Source organism: Mustela putorius, unplaced genomic scaffold (assembly GCF_011764305.1).
Source record: "Mustela putorius furo isolate JIRA1106 unplaced genomic scaffold, ASM1176430v1.1 tig00000129_pilon_pilon_pilon, whole genome shotgun sequence".
In the NCBI taxonomy this organism is placed as follows: domain Eukaryota; kingdom Metazoa; phylum Chordata; class Mammalia; order Carnivora; family Mustelidae; genus Mustela; species Mustela putorius.
Genome location: NW_025421290.1, coordinates 40,348,110 through 40,372,354, shown reverse-complemented (window position 1 = coordinate 40,372,354; position 24,245 = coordinate 40,348,110). Strand labels below are relative to the sequence as shown.

General features: G+C 50.1%; 1 protein-coding gene across 5 annotated transcripts in view; it reads right to left on the bottom strand.

The window, feature by feature from the left end:
* DPF3 (double PHD fingers 3) overlaps nt 1–24,245 on the bottom strand; it is a 288,449-nt gene that overhangs the window by 99,970 nt on the left and 164,234 nt on the right. For all 5 annotated transcript variants that reach the window (XM_045072827.1, XM_013057477.2, XM_013057478.2 and 2 more), the window contains exons 4-5: nt 8,963–9,090; nt 861–956 (exon numbers count right to left, since the gene is read on the bottom strand). In XM_045072827.1, the coding sequence (XP_044928762.1) occupies nt 861–956; nt 8,963–9,090 (224 nt within the window). The remainder of the gene's footprint in view (nt 1–860; nt 957–8,962; nt 9,091–24,245) is intronic.

The window sequence follows — 24,245 nt, the reverse complement described above, 5'->3', positions numbered from 1 at the left end:
CCAAGAAGCAGAAGAATTGGGAGGCAGACCGTGATCAGCCTTAGACCCCAACCCACAGGACACCCATGGATAAGAGGTCCTGCCTACAGCCTAAAGGGGCCAGAAAGCCTAATCCTAATTCTCTAGACAGCAAGCAAGTTTACCCCTGGAGGTCTGTCTCCACCTCATTATTATTCATTGTCAAATGCCCTTGCAGACCCCTGAGGGTGACCACCAAAAGCCCCTTGGGCTTGAACACGAGGAGCAACTCGCTGCAAGCCTGAGAGTTCCACCACTCAGCCTTGGGTCCCTCCCCTCAAGCACCGCTCCCATAAGTTGTATACCTTCCACCACGGATTTCCCCTGGGCCACACCCCAGGCTTCTGGCCTCCTCTTGCCACATCCGGGGCCCCACACCCAAAGCCCATCCCCCTCCCACTTGGAAACCATGAGCTGTGGCCGCCACGCTCTCCCAGAGTGATCCTACTCTCCACCTAGTGAAGAACACCCCAAAGCAGGTGATTCTGGGGCAGCCCCAGGGACAGGAAAATGCAGCCTTCTTTTAAGACCAAGTCATGGGTACAGCAGTCATATGCTCCCCTTCCTCCACCCTCCCCGGACCCCCACCCCAACCCTCCCAGGACCCTCACTGTCCCCTCAGGACACCCTCTCTCTCCTTTTCTCCCTCTGGCCAGCTCTAAACTCTTACAGGCTATCACCTGGGGTCAGAGCTCTTCTGGAGTTCCTCCTCTCTGTGTCTTCTTCAAGGGAGACCATGGATATGAGAGGATATGCACTGGGACTTTGGGTCTGGGGACAAATTGTTCTCCGGGCCTCCGCCTCCCTGAACTCTTCCCTCCCTCATGGTGCCCCCAGCTTACCCGTCCTCTGGTCCTGTTCTTGCGCTTGGGGATATCCTCTTCTAAATCTTCTTCTTCATTTCCTTCTTCTACATTTTCATCATTTTCCAACACCCTCTGAAATGACAAGAAAATGAACAGAGGGGTTGAGAAATAAATGCAAAGGAGGAAGCCATCAGAGGGTAATTTGAGGCAGGGGCAGGAGGTCTGTTTTTTTGTTTGTTTGTTTGTTTGTTTTAAGATTTTATTTATTTATTTGACAGAGAGAGATCACAGTAGGAGAGAGGAAGGGAAGAGATCACAGAGAGAGGAAGGGAAGCAGGCCCCCCGCTGAGCAGAGAGCCCGATGTGGGACTCAATCCCAGGACCCTGAGATCATGACCTGAGCCGAAGGCAGCGGCTTAACCCACTGAGCCACCCAGGCGCCCCGGAGGTCTGTTTTGTTGCTGTGCTCCAACAAGGTGAAGATGCTCCCATTGCTGGGGAAGCAGGGCCTCCAAAAGGCCGCCCAGAGTCCGAGCTCTTGGCCATAACAAGTGTCTCAAACCCCTGGGCCCCTTCCAGCCTGGTCCTCCCAGAACACTGACTTTTTTCAACTCTTTTTACCCAAAAAGCATTTTCTAAAAAGAGTATACTCTGGTAGGGGCACTTTTCTACGTGAACCCAAGATGTTTTTCAAAACTTACTTTTTTTTTTTTTTTTTAAGATTTTAAAAAATCTCTATTTTGAGCAGAGAGCCCGATGCGGGGCTTGATCCCAGGACCCTGGGATCACGACCTGAGCCGAAGGCAGAGGCTTTAACCCACTGAGCCACCCAGGCTTACTTACTTTTTTAATGTAACATTCCTTTTGTTCCTAAATATGAAAATACATTCCTCCTTTCTCTGCCATTCTGGGACCCTGCCCTATTTGATGAAAACAAGCAACTTCCTGTTCATCTAACCAGAATTTGACATTAATGTGTTGTTCTTATTCATTCATCGTTGTTTTTTTTTTTTTATGAAAAATGGATTTTCATTACAGTACATTACTTGTAATGAAGCTTAAAGTTCATGAATTTAATTATCTCTCTCCAACAGATCTGTGATTCACACAGCAGCAGAGAATCCAATTTCCATTTTACAGGTGAATAAACTGAGGCTAAAAACAGTTTTAATTGCCCAAGGTCATACAGCGAAGCCATGGCCAAAGCAAAGTCAGGTTCATCAGCTCAGAGTCTCCTGGTCGTTTCTCAGCCATGTGCCTAAAGATTGAAGGTATATTATGTAGACCCTTCCTGTAGGAACCCGAACACTTCATTCCCTTTGTAGGGAGGGGAGAGCAGGTAAGCTGTGTGTCTTTAGGTTTAAGGGCAGAATGAAAAATAATGGCAGAGGACCCAGCTCCCCAGACTGAAAGTGGGATAAGGAGAAGGGGCATGGAGCTCACTGGACTCCATGTCATGAGCTGTAGAAACCTCTTTATGGACTCACTGTGCAACCTTGGGTGAGTCATCGCCTCTTCATGCCTCAGTTTCCTCAATTATAAAATAGGAATTCATTTATGCATTTGATCAACAAACCCTTGTTTAGTGCTGACTATATGGCGGGCACTGTGCTAGACAAGCCACAGAATAACTATAGTCGGTGGCCTAAAAGTATTCTACAGTATAGTGAAGTGAGGACAGATTTAAACAACATCCACAACATATAGTTACAACTGCCATAAACACAATGACAGGCCAGTACAAGCTGCTATGCGAGGCTATTAGAGGGAATTTTACCTAATCTGAGGGTCAGGAAAGGCTTACCTGAGGAAGTGACCTAAGTGAGTTAAGATATATAGGATGAGCAGAGACTAGCCTTGGGAATGGAGACCAAGGGCAGGGAGAAAAGAAAAGTGTTCCAGGCAGAAGGAACAGCATGAGCAAGCTCCTTAAGGCAGGAAAAGGAACATGGCTTGTCCATGTTGCAGAAAGAGGCGAGGGTGGCCAGAGCTCAGTGATTCAGGAGAGATTGGCATAAGAAGAATCTAGAAAGGAGAGCAGGTACCATACTATACAGGATAACAGCTTCAGCATCCACCCCTGTGATGGCATGACAATGACACAAACTATGAAAAGGCTTAGAGGCAGCACACACTTTACTGACACATGGAATCATCATCACTGTTCCAGCACTGTTCCTCCCAGACAATGCCTCCAGGCTGTCCTCCAAGTAGGAAGCCCAAGGGTGAGTTTCCAGAGACCTTCTTCCACGGCCTTCTCATCAGAGTTCTCTCCCAGTCACAGGTGTCAGGGCACTGCTGATTACAAATACTCACACAGAGCTCAAAACAGGTCTTGTAAATATTCCTCTGGCTTCTCTACTAGGCTTACTTGGGAAGCTATCAGCTGACAGCACGCGGGGTCTCTGGGCCCACCGCAGCCATCTAACAGTAGTGCTGTCTATGAGACACGGCCTCTGGCCCACAGCGAGGAAAGGTTGGTCCAAGTTCCCATCAGGCCTCCTAGGCTGTCTGCATCTTGGCTTTCTGAACCATAGGTGGGAACACAAGTGGAAGGCAAGAGGATGACAAGTCGAACACTCGGCAGACTTTGGTGAAAAGATGTGGTATAAATATGAGGTGTTGTTGTTAGGACTGTTGTGGCTGTTCAATCAGCTGTCTTGCCAGCTTCTGGGTCTTGAAGTCATTTAATCATGGTGAGTTCCAAGGACCTCGAATTTTTTTTTTTTTAAGATTTTTTTTTTTATTTATTTGACAGAACACAAGTAGGCAGAGAGGCAGGCAGAGAGAGAGGAGGAAGCAGGCTCCCCGCTGAGCAGAGAGCCCGACGTGGGACTCGATCCCAGGACCCTGAGATCATGACCCGAGCCGAAGGCAGCGGCTTAACCCACTGAGCCACCCAGGCGCCCCCAAGGACCTCGAATTTAAAGGTCATGGCCTCTGGCATGCCGTACAATCTGACTCCACCCTCATTTTTTGTCCTGCAGATATTTTTGACCTACAACCTGAACCCCAGGTTGGAAGTGAAACCTGGTGAAGGTGACTTAGCTAGTCTCCAGCACTGCCCACCACAAGGCCTCAATGTCCAGAAGTAAATGGACTTCTCCCTCCCTTTCCTGTTGGTCTCCCTGCATCTTGAGAACCCCTAGTCTGTGCCCCAGACCTCTGATGTGACAGAGGCCATTCCAGTGTGTTTGCATTTCCTGCGATGCTATGGCCCTGACACCCAAAAGCCTCTCTACATAACCAGGGAGGAGCCAGGAGTTCCTAACAAACAAAGCATGCCTTCAGGGCTCAGGAAGCAGAGGGGGCATCCTGTGCAGAGGAGTCAAGGGCAGAGGTCCAACTAAGATGCCGCTGAACCCCCATTAACACATTTGCATTCCCTGTCCAAGGACATTATCTGGAAAATAAACACATTTTAAAATAACTTTTCTCCCTGTTACTCTAAACAGTCTTTACAGTGATGATAACAATTGTTTGTGGTTGTGTTAAAAAAGATGAAGGAATGCCGTTAAAAGACTCCATTATCTCTAGCCTGGAATGCTGCAAAAGCCTCCTAACTGATTTCCCTCCTTCTTCCACAGCCCTGCATCCAGTCTCTTTTCCCTGCCCGCGTCAAAATGGCTTCCTTCAGGGGTGTCTGGATGGCTCACTGGGTTAACGCCTCTGCCTTTGACTCAGATCATGATCTCAGGGTCCTGGGATCAAGCCCCACATCGGGCTCTTTACTCAGCGGGTACCCTGCTTTCCCCTCTCTCTCTGCCTGCCTCTCTGCCTATTTGTGATCTCTCTCTCTCTGTCAAATAAATAATAAAATAAAATATTTTTTAAATAATAAATAAATAAATAAAATGGCTTCCTTCTTCATTTCCATGAAATCAAGAGCCTCCTCCATGTCCTGAGAGGCCAGAGTCATCGGACACAGCCCAACCCTCCCACTCCATCCTAGGCCCTTCTCTCCCTGGCACCCCAGCACTCTGCTCTGGCCACATGAACCTTCTTTTTTATTTTCCTTTTTTTCTTTTTCTTTTTATCTATCAAGGTGTAATAGACATGCAATATTGCATCAGTTTCAGGTGAACAATACAGGGATTTGACATTTGTAGGCACTGCGAAATGGTCACTACAGTGAGGCTAGTTGCCATCTGTCACCCTACAAAATTAGTATAATGTTACTGACTACATTCTGCATAATCCCCTTCACCCACTTCACACCCTCCCAATCCCCCTCCTCTCTGACAATGACCAATCTGTTCTCTAGATCTGTAAGTCTGGGGTTTGGTTTTGTTTTTTAGATTCTATAAATAAGTGAAGTCATGTGGTAGTCTTTCTCTGATCTATTTCACTTAATATCATGTCCTTAGGGCCACCCAGGTTGTCACAAATGGTAAGACTTCATTCTTTTTTATGGCTAAGTAGTATTCTGTTGCGTCTACATACCGTATCTTCTTTATCCATCGATCAGCAGACGTTTAGATCGTTTCCATGTCTTAGCTACTGTAAATAATGCTACAGCAAACATAAGGGTGCATGCATCTTTTTGAACTAGTGTTTCCATTTTCTTCAGATACATACCTGGAAGTGGAATTGTGGGTCATATGGTGGTTCTATACCATCGTACTTTTCCATATTTTTCCATAGTTGCTACACCAATTTACATTCCTACAACCAGTGCATCAGGGTTTCCTTTCCTCCACATGCTCACCAACACTTGTTGTCTTTTGTCTTTTGATAATAGCCATCCTGACAGGTGTGGGCTGATTTCACTATGGTTTGATTTGCTTCTCCTTGATGATGAGTGATGTTGAGCATCTTTTCATGTGCCTGTTGGCCATCTGCATGTCTTCTTTGGAAAAAAATGTCTGTTCAGGTCCTCTGCCCATTTTGTGAATGAATTGTTTGTTATTGAGTTGTATGAGTTCTGCATCTTCTGTCTGTTCTTTCAAAACTATAAACTCAGACCTATCTCAAGGCCTTCAAGCATACTGTTCCTCTGCCCAGAAATCTCCTCCCCATATTCTTGCTTTGCCCGCTCCTCCTCATCCCTTAGGATGAGGTTAAATCCCTTATCTCACTTAGGATACTACCTAGAATCCGTTCCTCCTCTTATACTGAATCTTCACAATCTGTTCTTTTCATGGTCATTTATCGTGAAATGCAATTATTTCATTTGTATACTTGTCTTCTGTCTGTCTGTCATCACTAGAATAAAAATATGAACAGTAGGGACTGCTCTCTCTTGGTTTCTCTGTCCCCACAGAACCTAGCACAGTACCTTCTCAGAGGAGACACTCAATAAACTTTGGTCGAATGAATGAATGAAAAATATGAACAAATGAACAAATATAATCCATTTACTACATACGTACTTTATTTTTATAACCAAAGTTGATAAGAACACATAAACTCATTTGGCTTATGGTCCTGATTTCCACTTCTAGCATGGTAGATGGTAGACCTATGCTCTGCCCATGCTCTCCTCATCTTATCACATCAGGGAGGATGGCAATGGTGATGATTCCATAGCTATGTCCCATAGATTAGCCCAACACTTCCTGGGAGGACCTTGAACCCACCAGCTTGAAAGCATAAGAGGCCATCTGTCACTAGAGTGTCAGGGTTTCTGGGCAATGGTTCTGTCCCATCCACTGATTCAGTGAAATTATACTAACTACACAACACACAGATGTGATATGCCTTAACTTCAAAGACCTGAAAAGTCCAAAAACTGGGGAAAGGTGGGAGAAATGTGAATAGGGAAAACAAAGAAGAAAATGAGTCATCCTAAATGCCAGTGACAAGAAGAATCCCTCTGGCTGTGGGACCATCAAGAAAGGTGGCATTGGGGCTGAGCCTGACCGTTGGGTATATTTATACATGTAGAGTAGAAGAAAAGATTCCCCAAGTAAAGGACACGACATGACCACAGGAACAGAGGAGAGAAGGAAGAATGCAGAACAGGGGAGCACAGAAGTGGAAGAACATAAGCCTGAAAACTAGCTTAGGAGCAGAGAGAGGATGCCCAAGAAGATCACACTCACATTTTGGATTTACCCAGTAAGATACAGGCATTTCAGCTAAGTTTTTTATACAAGGGATGGGCACAAGCAGAGCTTTCTTTCAGGATGAAAGATCAGCTAGCAACGTAGGACATGTCGGCAAAGGGACAGATTGCCCCCTGGGGCGACTCTCAGGAATCTGCTCACCTGTACATCCCCCCAACAGATACTTACTGTGCACCTACTAAGCACTAGGCACTGTTTGTCTACTTCAGGTATATTAGTGAACAAAACAATCATCCCACCATTGAGTTTACGTGCCATTGGAAGAAAACAGAAAATACCCAATAACATTATAAATCAGCAAATTACAAAGTATGGTAGATAGTGATCAAAGCTATGGGGAAAAAGAAAAAGCAAAGGAAAGCTGAGTTAGGGGATCGGGAGACCTGGAGGGCGGGGAGGGCACAGGATGCGGTAGTACCCACGGGGTCAGGGTCAGCGTCACAGAGAGGAAGAGACACAGATTGAAGAAGGTGAGGGTGAGGCCCCAGCTGATGCCTGGGCTGAGGAACCTGCAGGCAGAGGAGATAGGCCGAGCAGAACCCTGAGGCAACCGAGTGCCTGGTGTGTTCTAGAAGGAGCAACATGAGGTCAGTGTGCCAGCAACAGAAATGAGCAAGGGAAAGTCCAGAAACCGAGTCAGGGAGGTAAGAGGGCCTTGACTTCTATTCGGGGAGAACAGGAGCCTGTGTCTGATTTGGAGCACAGGAAAATCAGGATCCCACTTCGGTTTAAAGGGCTCCCTCTCAGCTATCAGCAGGGGCACCGCTTAGAAAGTTGTTGCAGCCGTTCAGACAGGCGATGACAGCGACCAGGGACCGAGGCAGTCATGGGGGCACACGGTGAGAGGAGCCTGTGCTCTGGTTGCGGGCACAGCGGGCTGGATCCCGATGCCCCAGACGCTGGGTGCGACAGAACGACGGGGGCGGCAGATGACTCCGAGGTGATTAGGCACGTGGAGGTCATAGCAATTAAGGACCTTCAGGAGGGCCGTAGCTCTGAGGAGCAGAGGCAACCCACAGAGGCCGTGTTGTGACACGGACAGGCCCGGACGGCCCATCTGCACCCAGGGATGGCAGAGGAGGAGGCCAGTTCTCGGCTGCACCTTGCATCTTTGTTGAGACTCGGCTCTGCGAGAGCGGGCAAGGCCCCAGGGGGACGACGGTGAGCGCGACCGCATGGTCCCCGAGTCCTTGGAACTCACTGACCGGTGGCACTCGAGAGGCAAACCAGACGTGTAACTGCTATTACTTTAATTGTAACGTCAGTAAATGAATATGCAAATACTAAGCATTACGTTGGATATGCAATTAATAAATACGTAATATGCGGTAAGTATCACACAAAATATAAAGTATCATAAAATATACCTTTAATATCAATGTAATTTTATTTTAAGAATTGAATTGTATTTATATTAATACTGTTGTTTAATATTTATATTAACTAATATTACTATAATACTCCATGCCAACCATCGAATTCGACAACAGAGACTGAAGACGAAGGAATGAGAACTGGTCAGAGTGCACCACAGCGATCTTGGGGAGTGAGAGCCTCCACAGGACTGGGAGGAGTGGGCGGGAAACCAGCAGGGACAGGATCCACCAGCCCCGCCTGGAGCGCGACGCCTACACTGGCCTTGAAGGAGGAGAGGGCCGTGCTGAGAACTAGAGCTGAGGACAGGGTGTGAGGACGGGGTCTCAGGAAGGCGGGGACTCCTGGGGACAAGCTGGTGTGGACGACCCTGAGGTTTCAAGCCTGAATTCTGGACTGCCCGCTCCACGGGGTGAGGACTCCTGTCTGTTTTGCTCACCATCGTGTCCCCGGGACCTAGCCCAGCCCCTGGCATACAGCAGGCTGGAAAGATATATTCTGAACGGCCACATGGAGACACCAAGAGAAGGGTGAGGGCTTGTTCGGGAGGCCGGGTTACGGGAGGAAGGCAGGGTGAGTCTGCCCGCAGCCGTGCACGGGGCGGTCTGGGAGCAAAAGCCGCCACCGGCCCGGGCCTCCGGGAAGCCCGGCGCCCGCGCTCTAGACACCCCCCCCCAACGGCGGGCGCAGAAATACCTGTATTTCCTGCATGCTTTCCTCCTCCCTGGCATCCACCTTCTTCTCCACACCCTCACCCCGCAGCAAGGCTTCCAGGGTGGTGCTTTCCGAAGTGAAGCCATCCTTCTTCAGGGGCAGCTCCACTTCTGCAAAGTAAGGACAGAGAAGCAGGGTCAGGCGGTTAGAAGCAAGGGGGTCAGGAGGACCAGGAGGGACAGGGGGTGGCCCCGGAGAGCACGCAGGAACTGGCGCTCTGGGTAGGGCTAGAGGCAGCCTGTGCCCTCACCTCTGGGTGGAACAGGAGCCGCGGAGCTGGGGCTGGCTTCCCCGTCTCCTGTTTCCAGCCCCGGAGACAAACGGCAACCCCGTCCGTAGCCTCAGAGCAGAGGAGAGCGAAGGGCACCGGACGGACAGTGACGGTGAGCAGGCCACTCAACGACCCCGGAGCCCGTTTCTGCATCCACAAAGTGAGGACAACGATGGCCAGTACCCCCACTGGGCCATTTTGTGGGGCATAAACATGCCCCTTACGTGAAAGTATTTTAAAAATTCTACAGCAATACACCAACATTAGCCTCAAATCTTAGTGTTCTCTCCCTCTACCCCGGGTCTCGCCTGGCAACTCCATGACCTCCCCTCAGCCATGCGGGGTGCCCGGCTCCAGGTGGCTCCATGAAAAACTATTTCGACCTCAGAGAGGCTGTTTCCCTCGAGGGATACAAAGACCACACCAAAGCCAAGGGAAGAGAATAGGGAGCACAGATGTCTAGCAGACCCCCAGCTCCGTGGCTGGGAGCTGCAGCGCCTGCACAGCAGGGCACCTTTTCTGGAAAGGTCAGAGTCTGGTCGGCTACCTGGGGCTTGAGGTCATGGGGCCAGCTAAGTTCTGGTAGCCAGAGTCAGCCCTGTCTGAAAGAAACCAGAGGAAGAAGCTGAACTCTTTTCTCAAGATACCCCCCAAGCTCTTAACCCAAAAGGAGATTTTTTTTTTTTTTTTTAGCTTTCATTTATTTATTTGACAGAGAGAGACACAGCAAGAGAGGGAGCACAAGCAGGAGGAGTGAGAGAGGGAGAAGCAGGCTTCCCGCAGAGCAGAGAGCCAGATGTGGGGCTCGATCCCAAGACCCAGGGATCATGACCTGAACCGAAGGCAGATGCTTAAGGACTGAGCCACCCAGGTGCCCCAGGGATATTATTTTTGCTTTTGTTAAACTAAAAGCAGAAGCCTCAGGTACAGGGGATCCTGTTTTGATTTGCTAAGAAACATTCCTCTGATCTCTTCTCTGATCCTGTACCTCATACCCCCTTGGCAATTAGATGTGTGGCCCCTGTCCTGTTATCAGGTAAGATAAAGACAAGAATATGAGGGATTGGTGCCCTAGAAAGCAGCCCAGGGAAGGGAATGGTCCATGTGCATGGCGGAGTTGAAAGTGGGGTGTAGGACTATTCACAGTGTTGTGCACAAGAGTGAGGGAACTACACGGAAAGCTGAAGCACCCCCGGGAGTTGGCAATGGGGAGCCATTACCACCGCTCTTCCTAGACAGAGGGAGACAGAGGGGACAGAGGGAGAGCATTTGCAAGAACCCGGAGGGATCTGTGGCTTGCAGCCTCAGTGAGCTCATGAAAGAGAGAACCAAGGTAAAGAGGCGCATGGCCCAAGCTCTTTCTTTCCACCCTTGTCTTCCTGCTCTGCCTTCTGATTGGCCAACCTCAACTAGACACCAGGGGGCAAGGCAGCCTCATTGACACAGCACACCAAGGTCAGCTTCCTGGGGCTCAGCTTAGGGCCCCAGGATGAAGAGTGGGTGGGGTGGGGGGCAGGGGGACAGGGCAGAAATGGAAATAACCAGCAAAATCAGACCCTGCTCTGCTGGGCTTCATTGCGACTCAAATGCAACTCTGCCTACCCCTTCCATCTCTCCAGAACCAGAGGCAGGCTGGCCAGTCCACACGAAAGGGACACTAGGACATCTCATTAAAACTGAAGAAATCCATACCTACAGGTGACCAGCCCCCAGAAAAAAGCCAGTGGGAAGGAGAAACAGTATCTAAAGTCCCTCGAGAGACAAGGTCTTCGGCAAACCCAGGATCCCCCTCCTTCCATCTCCATCAAGAAATACTACCACCAGGGGTGCCTGGGTGGCTCAGTGGGTTAAGCCTCTGCCTTTGGCTCAGGTCATGGTCTCAGGATCCTGGGATCGAGCCCCACATCAGGCTCTCTGCTCAGCGGGGAGCCTGCTTCCCTTCCTCTCTGCCGGCCTGTCTGCCTACTTGTGATCTCTGTCTGTCAGAAAAATAAATAAAATTTTTTAAAAAAAGAAAAGAAAAGAAAAACTACCACCAAATCAACCAGCCCTGGAACTCATCCACACACATATTCATTCCACAAAGAACCGCGGTGCTTCCCCTGGGCACCCAGGAGGTGTGCCAGATAAAGACAGTCCTGGCCTTTAGGGGGTTTACAGTCCAAAGAGACAGATACTAAACACTATGTACAAAATTAATACGGAATGACAAATTGTCCTACGGGCAGCGGAGGAGAACAACAGAGTGCGATGTGAAGGGAGAATACAGTGGGGGGCTTGCTCTAGATCAGGGGGTCAGGGAAGACCCAGGTGATAGGTCTGAAGTCAGTAACTGAAGTCAGTTACACTGAAGTTGAGTGTTGGGAAAATAGTGCACTGTCTGCCTTAACGAGTTCAGAGCGTGCGACCCCAGAGCCTGCTCTGATGACATCACTCTTTCTCCCAAGTCAAAAAAAAAAAAAAGGCTTCCAAACATCTCTCATAAAACAATTAAAGCTGGGCGCCTGGGTGGCTCAGTGGATTAAGCTGCTGCCTTCGACTCAGGTCATGATCTCAGGGTCCTGGGATCGAGTCCCGCGTCCGGCTCTCTGCTCAGCAGGGAGCCTGCTTCCTCCTCTCTCTCTCTCTGTCTGCCTCTCTGCCTACTTGTGATCTCTCTCTGTCAAATAAATAAATAAAATCTTAAAAAAAAAATTAAAGCATGTTGCCTCATGTCCTGCCCTCAGTCAGAAGAGAGCAGCTGGTCACCGTCCTCTTAACTTATGGTAATCACATATACATATATTTGAAGTTCGCATCTTAGTATTCCCCGTTGCCTCTCAACACTAAATAAATCCCATTTCCAGAATCGCCCAGCATTTGAGAGCTGAAAAAAAGCCTCACAGATCATCTGCTTTCATCACCTCATTTTATAAAAGAGGGATCTGAGGCTCAGAGAAGTTGCGTAATTCACAGAAAGCCACACAGCAGAACAAGAACGCAGCCCAGTGGTCTTTCCTAGATGCCGTTAAGGTCGATGGGAGCCCCACTTGATGCATCCTTATCAGCAGTTTGCAGGCCCAGGCTGAGCCCCAGAGGGCATTGATATGCTTGTGTCCACAAGGACGGCTCCGCACACTCGAACCGTTCAATATGCGGTAGCTGTCCCTGGCTGTGTGCCAAGAGGCGAGCACAGTTACTATCCCGTTTCACAGATGAGGACGCCGCAGCTTAGGGAGGTATAAAATTTGTTTAATATCACACAGCTGTTTGGGGGCAAAGCCCAGCCTTGACCCCAATCTGCCCCACCAACCCGTTCACATACTCTCTAGCTTGTACAGACATTGCTTTGTCTCTCTTTGGTTCTTCCTCAAAAAGTCCTTTCCCAAATGTTTGTGCATTTTCCACTGCACCCCAAACTCTCTCCATAGACTTCATATTTCAAGGTAAAAGACAGTCCTTTACTGAGGCTGAGGCAGGTCTGTGTCGTGGTTCTGGGCTCTGTTATATACGAACATCCCATGTGGGGTTCACCCCTTCTGCAACAATACTGACCCCCCCCATGGAACTCTCCTTCCACTGTGAACTTCCTCCTCCTCCTCCAACTCCATCTTCCTCCTCTGCTCCATATTCCTCCATCCTGTTTTCCCACAATGCATTCCACTCCCTGGGTCCTCTGGTCATTTACCAGATGGGCACCAGTAGAAGCACCAAGAGAGACAAAAGAACCAAATTAGGAACAGCGAGATGGGCTCTCTACAGATTGTTTTATTCTAATACATTCTAATACAGGTAAAGGGCCAGAAGGGACTTCCAGGGACTTCCAGGAGCATCTAGAGCCCAACCCCTCTGGAGGAGAGTGTAGCACAGAATGATAAGGAGCCCTTCCCAGGGTCACAGAGGAACTCCGTGGCATTATCCTTGCCCATTACCAAAATATCTGATGGGCTCATAGAAGTGCTGTTTCCAGATGGCCCTGGAGTCAAGCTCTAGTCTGGCCATTAGCCAAAAGGCTAGTTCTTCAGACCCCTGAGTCTCTATTTCCTTACATATTAACTGAGGATGGCCACAATATTTCATAATATTGATGGGAAAATGAAACAAGGTAATAAATACACTGCATAAAGAAACTGGATGACCCACAAAAAAACCAGCACAGAAGCATGGAAACACAGCGGAAAATGAAGTATATCAATTTCTGTTTGGGTTTTGGTTCTTCTCTTCAAAACTCATAATTCGAAATTAGATTGAATACATCAAGAGCCTGGCATGGTCCGAGTGCCCTATAAATGCTACCGCTTATTAGTGTGAAGTTAGAATAATTCTAATTTTAATGGTACAGCAGCATTGTCCAATAGAAACATCACGTAAACCACTTACATAATTTTAAGCTTTCCAGCAGCCACATTTTGAAAAGAGCAACAGGTGCAATTAATTTTAATATATTTTTTCTAACCCAGCCTATCCAAAACATCATCATTTCAACATGTAGTGAGTATAAAAAAAATTAATTCAATATTTTGCGTTCTTTGATTTGCACTGAGTCTTCAAAATCTGGTGTTTATTTTTATAATGACAGTGCCTCTCAATTCGGATTTAGCTAGACTTCCAGAGTTCCACAGCCACATGTGGCCAGTGGCTACCATATCGGTGCAGGTTTCTACCCTTAAAAGTAAGAGGTACTATGATTTTGTTTCCCCCAAAATGGAAGGATATGGTTCTTAACTTCGCCTTCTTCATCCCCGGAGGAGCTCTCTTCCAGGACAGCGTTCTAGCTGACCACTGGCAAACCCTAGTTTCAAAGCATTCTGGGTAAGGCTTGCAAGGTCAGAATGACAGGCTAACCAGTGCCCTCCCAGCAAACCAGCAGAGGGTACATTCCCTGGCCCCTGACCACAGGAGGTCCCAGAGTGAAGGGAAAAACAAGGTAACAGGTCCAAGCTCTTGCACAACATGCATCCTAGGCACGCTCCCTAGCGAGCCCTTAGGGATTTCATTGATTGTTTTATTCTAATACATTCCATCTAGACATAGGATTTAGTCATTCTTTATACGTGTACTCATTTTGACCCTCGCACCAATTTGGGGACCACATCACCTGACAAGAGCCATCAGACATTTAACATTAAAAGAAAATGGTCCAAAACCCACACATAATTCATCTTTAAATTAGCCTGATTTTATACACAGGGATATAAACCCACGGATCGTTACTCTCTCCAGAGCGGCAGCAGCTGTCACCCAAGCCAGCCGCCTCCCTGGGCCCCTGTAAGCAGCTCTACCTCCACTTCTAATTGGGAACAGAGATACTCCTTGGGTGACTTCCAGCACGATCCATCACACCAGAGACAGCTTCTGTGCAAACCAAAGCAAATCGGTTTCCAAATAAGAAAAAACCTCTTAGACAAACAAGGATTGAAGCACAGAAGGCCTTTTAAAAAAGAAAGAAGAAGAGAAAGAAGGAAAGAAAGAAATGCACAAATCGAAGCAAAAAGAAGAAAAAATGTCAGAGGAGAGCCGTGGCTTCTATCTCGGGCCGTGGACAGGGCAGCCATCCTCTCGGGTGGAAATCAAAGCCACAGGCTTTTGACACAGGTGCCCCAAGCCTGCCACCCAACACACTGAAAGCAGAGCTTCTGCTGGGTTGTTGGAGCTCATTAACAGGATGCAGGCGAGATGAGCCCGAAAGTGCACCATGGGAGCATAGTGAGTAATTAAATCCCAGGCCATTTAAAAATGCAAACGCCTAGATGTCACAGGCTCCCAGAGCCTCTGACTCCTCATGCGTTTTTTGGCTCAGGGTGGAGGACTGGGAACCTGCAAGTCATATATGGATTATAATAAAATATGCCATATAAAAAACAGATTAAGACAGTTCTTCTTTGGGGAAATATACAAAGAGAGGAGCTGTCTGTTAGCTGTCGAGTTTGCAAGAGATACCATCTTTCGGGAGGCTGTGCTCCGCCAACAGACAGTCTGCCCCGAGGGAAATAGTGGTGAAACACCCCGACAAGACCCATCCATCCGTCCATCCATCACGGGTTCTCCGTGACGCAGGGGCCTGGAGACAGAGCAGCAGAGCAAAAGGGAGGGAGAGACCCCACAGACAATGGCAGACGATCCTCCTGCTACATCAGGAGTGCTCAGATTTTTGGTTGTTTTTTGTTTTGTTTTTTGGGGTTTTGTCCTTGTTGTTGTTGTTTTACCTGCCTCTAGTTTTTCTTTAAAAATACAAATGTGCAGTTTTCGCTTCCGAGCGCTTATTAGTGTAAGGAGTTAAGCTCATCCTATTTCCTTGGATTTATACATCAACTTACACCAAGAAGCCAGGAGCTTAAGAGTCATTAATTCATTTATCTCCTTCAGACTCTCAGACTCATGGGGAGAAAGAATGGGGAGAAGAGATCGGGTGAGGGACAGACCGAAGCCCTGGTTCCCTGAGATGGTGGTAGGCCCGGGAATCCATCTGCTCCTTCCTCAGGGGGTGCCATTTTCTTGGCACCCTGTTTTCCTGGCACCTTGTTTCTTGATTCCCTATTTTGTGATTCATAAGACTCAAAATAGATGAGGCTCCCGTTGAGGACCCATCACCCAGGCTGCACCCTGCAGGCCCGTGTTAGCACCTGTTTTAGAATCCCAGCATAGCCACACAGCAGGAGGGCTGCCTGTCTCCCCGCATGGCCTCTGCCCCCCATTTCCTGGTGCGCCTATCCACTCACAGCGCAGCCCGCATGCAAGGATGGGCCCTCATGCACCCCCTCACCTACAGGTGAACACCTCAGATAAGCATCTCCCCACCCCGGAGACCCAGAAAAACACCCACAGGGCCAAAGGAAGCTCCCCCCTGGGCTGGCTGGCAGACCAGGTCAAAGCAGCTTAGCAGGATGGTGGGGGAAAGGGATGGAGGATGGTGGCCACTCATGCAGGAGTGGTATCTCCCTTGTGTCCAAGGGGTAGAGATAACCAGAAAGTGCAAGAGTTCTGGAGTGGAAGCTCGGCTCTAGTTCCCAACACCACACACTGGGCCTTAATCTCTCTGTATGTAAAACTAAGGGATCACACCCCACTTCCCCGTGTTGCTGTGGGGCCAACGGAGCCAAGGGACACAGAGTGTCTGCACAAGGGGTATGAAGTTCAAGCCACGTGAGCGCCCTCCCTTCTGCCTCCACAAAGTTGTGGCACTTCCCAGCAAGGTCTTAACCCTCGGATCTTCTCAACCATCGGAACCAGTGGGGCCCAGCTTCCCCCAGCTGGGGCATGGGCCCAGGGAGAGCAGCCGTGAACAGGCTGAGTTCAGAGCTGTACTGGGGACAGAGGGGGCCACGGGCGAGACCCAGCTCGAAGGCCAGAGGCCAGTCCTGCTTCAGGTCTGGGGTGGGCACCGTCCTGCAGATTTGGAAATCACAGCAGAACTGCATGGAAAATGCCTTCCTTGCCCTATTCCTTCGTTGGACAAACCATTACTGAACACCTACTATGCACCAGGTTCTATTCTAGATGCTGAAGACACAGCTTTGAACAAGAGAGGAAAAGTCCTGCCCTCATAGAAACTGTATTCTAGTAGGGAAGTTATTGGGGGCGGGGGAACAATACCTAAAATCAAATGAGTGAGACCTAGAGCACAACAGATGATAATCAGTGCTTTGGGGGAAAACAGAGCAGAGGAGGGGATGCTGGAGTATTGGGGGAAGTGGGAGGGGGGGTTACATTTTGAAATGCAGCCAGGAAAACACAAACCTGAGGAGAGGGGAAGGGGGCATGCTGATATCTTAGAAAGGACATGCTGGGCCAAGGAGACATTGATGCAATGGCCTGAAGCCAGGGCCCATCTGCCTGGAGACCAGTCCAGAGTTATTACAGGGGCCTTGGAAAGGCCATGCAGGCCACTGAGAGGAGGTTGACTGCCACTGTGAGTGTGATCAGAAGCCACTGGAAGTTTCGAGCAAAGAGTGTATTTTAAGAGGGTCACTAAGAAAACAGATGAAGGAGGAAAGGCAGAGGAGGGAGAGCGATCAGGAGTTACTGCAATGTGGGTGGGAACCCCCGATGGGCCCGGTGCTTAGGACTGGGCTGGGCACGACCCACCGGAGCCCTGTCTTCATGGCACGCACACCCTGGCTTCCAGAAACATCCAGAGGGCAGTAGGGGTCTGGAGCAGGCCCCTGGCCCCTGAGCACAGGCATGCCCACACAGTGAACCAGGACAGAGGGCAGGTGCGGAGGTCAGGTGCCCAGCACCGAGGGGTAGAGGTAGGGACAGTAGAGCAAGTCCCCAGAGGAAGGGCTTTCCAGAAGAAGGGAGACCAGCCAAGGCCATGGGCAAACACCACCTTGCCATGCCAATCAGACAGGCCTGGCCTACCACACCATGGGGTGACAGGTGTCAGTAAGAGTGGGAAGGAAGCCTTCCAAGTTGACCTCTGTGCCCAGAGCAATGGATGCCAGAGTTCTGGGAACACAAGGGGTGACTTTTTTAAGCTGTGGGCCTGGTAGAGACGGATCCCATAGCCAGGTGCCAGGTCTTTTTCCTCAGTGTAGAAGGTTCCAGACTTGGGGTTTTTAAAAGACTCAAAGGCAGAATGCAGTGCCATTCCACTCTTCAAGCAACGGGCACGTCCCTGTGCAGGGGACAGACACGGCGTTAGCAGAGACCCCTGCAGCCCACCCAGTAGCACAGTGGTATGGGGACACCATCACCGTGGAAACCCTCCAGATCCACCCTCCCTGGGGACTCTCAGAACAGCCCTACAATGTGAGTAAAGCAGCTGCCAGGGTCCGCCTTTCACCGACAAAGAACCAAGGCCAGAGTTGTTATGTAACTGCCCCAAATCACACAGCCCCTGGGTGGAGGGGTCTGGACTTGAACCCAGGCCTTGGGATCCTCTGGTGCCCTTTCTCCTGCAGAGCACAGCAGTCAGGCACAGGAAAGGCCCCTATGACCTAAAGTCGAAGAGAGGCAAGATGGCAAAGCTGGGACAGGCCCCACAGCCCAGGCTCGGAACTGGACAGGAAGCCCAAGGGGTCAGCTGCCACGGGCTTCTCTCTACTCAGTCTCCCTCACCTGTGAAACGGGCATGCGGTCTGATACACTGTGTTCTCCGAGGCTGAGACCAAACACGGGCACCTTTCCTCCATCCCTTTCATAAATCTTTACTGTCCCCTTGCTATGTGCCAAGCCTGTTGCCGGGTGCTGGGGAGACAAATGAAGAAACAGGTGGGTCCCTGCCCTTAAAGTGTGGACTGTACCTCCCAGTGGGGAAAAGATACCAGCGAACAGGCAGGGAGTCACAGGGCGGCTCCACGGGCTGATGACCCGTGTCCTAAACGTGGTGTCACCGGGGGGTAGGGGGACGGCCCACGTGACCATGGAGATTCGGCAGCAGCTGGGCACGCTGCCCTGCTCACTCCCGGCTGCCACCCGTGTCCTCCGCCAGCCCCAGCTCCCGGAGCCCCGCAGGCTGCAAGCAGGCCTGAGACAGCCCCAGCTCGGTCCCCCAGACTGCCAGGAGAGCAAAGGGAGCACGAACAGTCGCAGCGTGAAGCAGGGGGCTGCCCACCTCTCCCCAGCTCTCCTGCTCCTGAGGCCAACGAGAGCTGAAGAAGCCGCTGTTGCAAGCTTCCAGGATGGATGGCTGCAGGCTGTGACACTGCGGGCAGGAGATAAATGACTGGTCATTTCCCCCTGATGCACTTGACGGCATCCATTCTCCCAGCTGTACCAAGCTCAGGCAGCCCCCCGCGCCGAGCCAGATAAGCCCTGACAGATGCGGGTGGGAGCTGGAGTGTCCTTCCCCCTCAGAAGGACACAGCCAGACTCCTCCGCAGGCCGGGAGAAGGTCACGGTGTCCACTGGCTCGCACCTGGCTGGGGGCTCCATGGGTCCCTCCCTTGGCCTCCCACCTCGCCCACTCTCACACACACCCCCACCCCCCTGCAGGCTCAACCCGGGAGGAGCACCCCGGGGGGGAAGCGGAGGGCGAGGGGCAGAGGGAGCCCGCTGACAGGCTCATCAATCTCAGGCTACACGCTTGGCACATCGGCGTCCCTTAAGTTGTTCCTGGACTGGGAGGGTGCTGGAGGAGTCAAGGGGACTGTCTGGAGGAGAAGAGAAATCACGCCGAACATCAGAGAGCAAATGGTGGAAGAAGCCTGGAGACTATTAAAATGTGGGCCATGTACAAAAGCAGTAGGGAACTAATTAAGATGCAGGATTTGCAAAAGCTGGGGAAGTTGGCCACAGCCTGCTCCCATCTGTGGAGTGCTGGCAGTTCAGTGCGGCGGGGACAGCACCCTAGGCCAGCGAAACGGGCCTCTCTACCCCTGCCCAAGCAGGGAGAACTCAAGCCTCTCTGCCTGGACCGCCCCTTGGGGGATGGGCACCCTTCGGAGGGTCCCCATGACTCGCTTGCTGGTCTGCTGGGGCACCCTCCACTTTGAGGCACCCTGGCCTACCGTCTCCTCAGGGGTCCGGCCCTTCTGCTTATGTTCCCCCAACGACGTGAGGTGGGTGGTGACCATCCAGGTCATTCATCCCCAGTCATTGAGTGACTGCCAAAGGGGAGAAAAAGGAAAAAAAAAAAAGAAAAAAAAAAAAAACCTAGAGAAAGAACCAGAACCCTATTATTCCTGGCTGCCTTCCCTCCCACCACCCTTGGAATTCGGCAAGGGTGGCAAAGAGCCGGGTTGTTCCCCATGTATCCTGGAGCAGAAGGGATTTACAAGGCCTCAGGTACATTCCAGGAGCAGAAAGAACATCTGTTAGAAAGGTCCTGTTGGTGTGGGAACACCACCGTGAATGTGTGTGTTGGGTCCTGGAGCAACATGGCGCCCGTTCCAACAGGCTCTCCCTGAGGGTTCTCTCCTTGGCCTCACCACTGATCTCCCCGGGGAAATTAACCTCCTAATTCAGTGCCACAGTTCCCCAACCTTATCTAAAACAAAGATAAAGTCTCCCCTAGACCAGGGGTACCAAAAGGTCTGGGGTTGGAAGATGCTAAACTGATCTAGGCAGACCATCCAAGCATTTAATCCAAAGAAACACAAGGAAAAGTTTGTTCCCCGCCTTTTTCTTTTCTTCATTCAAACACACGGGCGCGCGTGCGCACGGACACACACACACACACACACGCACACACACACACACAAAGTGAAGTTAAAGGCCTCTTTTTTAATCAGCTGGCTTTTGCCCAACATCTGCCCTGCTCCAGGGCCTTCTGGTGGATATTTACTATCCACCTTTCTCTCCTGCCAGCTCGGCTCCCCCTTCGCGAGGACAGAGCTCCATTCTTGGGGAAATGGTCCAGGAGAGGCCCCCCTCTCTGGCACCAGGCCTCTGCCTCAGTCTTCATGTTGCCTGAATTGTGATGGCTGCGTCTTGAAACACCTTGCGTTCCCCTCTGCGGCCAAGTGCAAGTTACAGGGAACACTGAAGTCCATTGTCAGTCAGCGGAGAGAAATAATGTTGTATGTGTTGTCCTTCAGACGCCCAGGCAAGTAGGAGGTTGCAAGATATTTATTCAAGACAGATTGGAGGGATGATGTTAGGCGTGAGAAACACATAGGTCCGGGGACACTGAATGTTTTCAGGACCCAGAGAGCTCTCCCCAGCTCCCACCTGCACACAGACATATTTTTATGTTCAGCAAGCAGTACAGAAAGACAGGCAGGATGTCCTAGTCACAATGAGGGAGAAGGGATGAGGAAAGCGGGGGGGGGGGGGGGGGGGGGTAAATCCATCGGTGTGTGATCTAGCCCTGAACAATGCCTGAGCAGCAGCCGTGATCCCGCCTCCCCTCTCCCCGCCCCTGCTCTGTGCCTTTCAGGGGCTGAACCAGAGGTAGACGGTTCTGCAGCCCTGTCCTCAGACCTTCCCTAAGGTCCCTCGAGATTCCTTAATCTACACCCCTTCCTCTTGCCTTGACCTGGTTTCCTGACAGAGCCCTCAGCTCTGCAGACCTGAGGTCAAGGACAATTCTTACTTGACGGCTGCTGTTGCCAAAAGCTGCCTACCACTTTGGCAGGACCCAGGCAGGGACTCAAAGAAAGACAGAAGGTACAAACTGGGTGTTGGCGTGATAAATTGCTTGTGGCGTCTCCGTATTATCCGTTGAGGGGCCTGACATGGAAGGAAACCCATGCCTTGAGACAATTCTGCTCTGGGCCAGTGCCCCCGTCTCTCACGAATCAGGGGAACTCCTCTCCCTCTCCCCCGAGGAAATGAGGGTGCTGAGGATGAAGCCCAGGGGAGGCTCCAAGCATCACAGACATAACTACATTCCTGGAGCTTGTCAAAGGGACCTCAGGAGACTCACGGCGGGAGCCTGGGAGGGAAGAGAGAAGACAGCCTGGCATCCTCGGCGCTGGGTAGTGAAGGCGTGCCAAGGATTGATTGGTTCATTCATAGGTTTTCTTTCAACATAAACTTAGTCTTCTAGTTTCCATAAATTTAAAGAGATTCAGCTCAGGTTAGACAAATTGATTATCGATTTTCAGCAAGGTTTGCCCAAAAAGGATTATACATAATGTTGTGCAATTTGCTTTTCTTTTTCTACCTAACAATATATCTTCGATATCTTTCTATTTTTTTCCTACTCATTTCTTTAAAAGCCAAAATAGTATTCTATTCGATGAATGTACTATATATTTAAGTAGTCCCCCATCAACGGACCTTCTGGTGTTCCCATTCTTTCTTGTTGTTGTTGTTGTTACAAACAATGTCACAATGGATGACTGCACACATCTGGAGTATATATTTATCCGTAGGATCAATTCCTAGCAGCAGAATTTCTAGGCTAAAGGTGATGTGTCTTTTAAATACTGATAGGTACTAAGCGCCGACCTTCCAAAAGGTTAGACCCAATCCCACGGCAGTGTGTCTCCCCCCGTCCGTTTCCTTCAGCTGCTCCTCTATCCCTGGGAAGGCGGGCTTTCCTTCAATCAACTGCCTGTCGCCACCTCGTAGGAGTTTATAGCAAATGCTCCAGGGACCCTTGCCATGACTCTACCCTGAGCCACACTCAAAAGTGGGCAGAGCCGCTGAAAGGTGGGGACGTGCCCAAGGGGACAGAGAGTGGCTGAGAGCCGGGCTTGGGCTCTGCTCAGCCAGCAGTAGGGATAACATTCTGCAAACATGCAGCCAGAGGGGGCGCCTCCCACTCTCACACAAAGGCACCCCTCGGGCTAGCTGAGGCCCTGGAGGAAGGACCTTTTCTGACATTTTGTCTTGTGTGAAAAAGTCAACGTCAAACGTGAGGCACCTCCAGGAAGAGAGTGACGGAGCTGCTTCGCGCTCTCTAGATGTGCCCTGACGCTCTGCGGAGGCCGCCGGGGTGAGGGGCAGCCTGAGCACACGGTCCCCAGTACAGACTCAGAACGGCACATGGAAATGACTCGCATTTGCCTCATGGCTTGGGGTTTTTGTTTTCCGAAGGCTTAGCCGTAGATCTGATTCCCCAAAGAGGAGAAATAAGTTCACCTGAGAAAGAGCTATTTATTTCAGGCCTGGCTTTTTCCTGTTTCTCAGTGCCTGGATGGTGGCATGAAGGAACAAGCCTGCCTTGGGTGAGCCCAACAAACTTAGGATCTTTTGTTTTGTTTTGTTTTGTTTTTAAGTTTTTATTTATTTGACAGAGAGAGAGCACAAGTAGACAGAGAGACAGGCAGAGGGAGAGGGAGAAGCAGGGTCCCCATTGAGCAGGGAACCCGCCACGGGGCTCATGACCTAAGACGAAGACAGCTGCTTAGCTGACTGAGCCAACCACACACCCTCAAACTTAAGATCTTTTGCCACGTTGGGACACGGATATGCCTCTGAGAGCCCATCTTTAACAAGCTGGCACTCACTTTTCCCAGAAAGGCCCGCCCCCAGAATTCTAGACATCTCAGGGGCGAGGTCTTTATTAGCCTGAGACTTGGACCATCTACCTCAGCCTCTGCCCCACGTTCAAGGGCAGAGACCAAGGACACCTTTCAAAGGATCACAGATAGAGGCACGATGGGCTGGTGGGCACTTGGCTCCAGCAAACTCCCAACCCTGGGGAGTTTCTACCACCCACGGGCCATGACAGGTCCAAGGATGGGGCAAACCCAAAGCCAGCTGTGATGACAGCTGCTCCACGTTCAGCCACGGGGAGGCCAGTGTGCTCAAAGTACGTGTCTGTAGACAAGAAGGCGAGACGCTCATAAAGTAACTTCTTCCTCAGTCTCACTAACAGTGAGACTGTCAGTTCCCAGAAATGTGAGCAGCACAGTAAACCTTGCTTGGCTTGGCGCTGTCCGCAGCCTGATTTCCCTAACATATAAAGTGGGCTTACTCCACTTTGATCCCTCCTTTCTGCTCTACCTCCCAGGGCTATGGTAAGGACCAAAGGAAATGCTATAAATGAAAATGCTTTGTAAAGGGCTTTGTAAATTATAGTGTGCTGTTCAGACACTGGTTATGATGATGACGATGATGATTCAATCAGAGTTCCCCATCCCCTGGGTGGCAGTGATTGGTAGGGCAGATGCAAACCCAAGCCAGCTAATCAGTCCTTCCCAGGAATTTTCTGCCACAGCTATCGAAGAGGACTGCTGCTCTCTGCTGAGTCCAAGGAGTGCTGAGATTGGGGCTCCGGATGGCCACCTTGTCTGCCCCACAAAGAGGAGAGAATTAGAGGTGGAAAGAGGCTCAGAGCCCTCACTACAATGTTTGAACCCCTGGATGCAGCTATGCCTGAAACCAGGGCAACTCTGAGATCTACCATTACATGAACCAACTTTCCTTCTTTCTACCTTAGGCTGGTTAGATTGTGTGTTTGACATTTATAACTAAAGGAATTCCAAGTATCTCTTGGGTGCATTTGAATCATTTAAATATTAGTTTTCTAATCATAAAAATAAAGTTTTTAAGGGAAAAGCTTTGTTAAAGTTTTTTTTTAAGTTAGTATAACTATGAACAATGCAAAGAAGCAGAAAAAGCACTGAACAGAGAAAAAAACATGTATTCTCTGCTTGTTCCCACAGGAATTACTGTGTG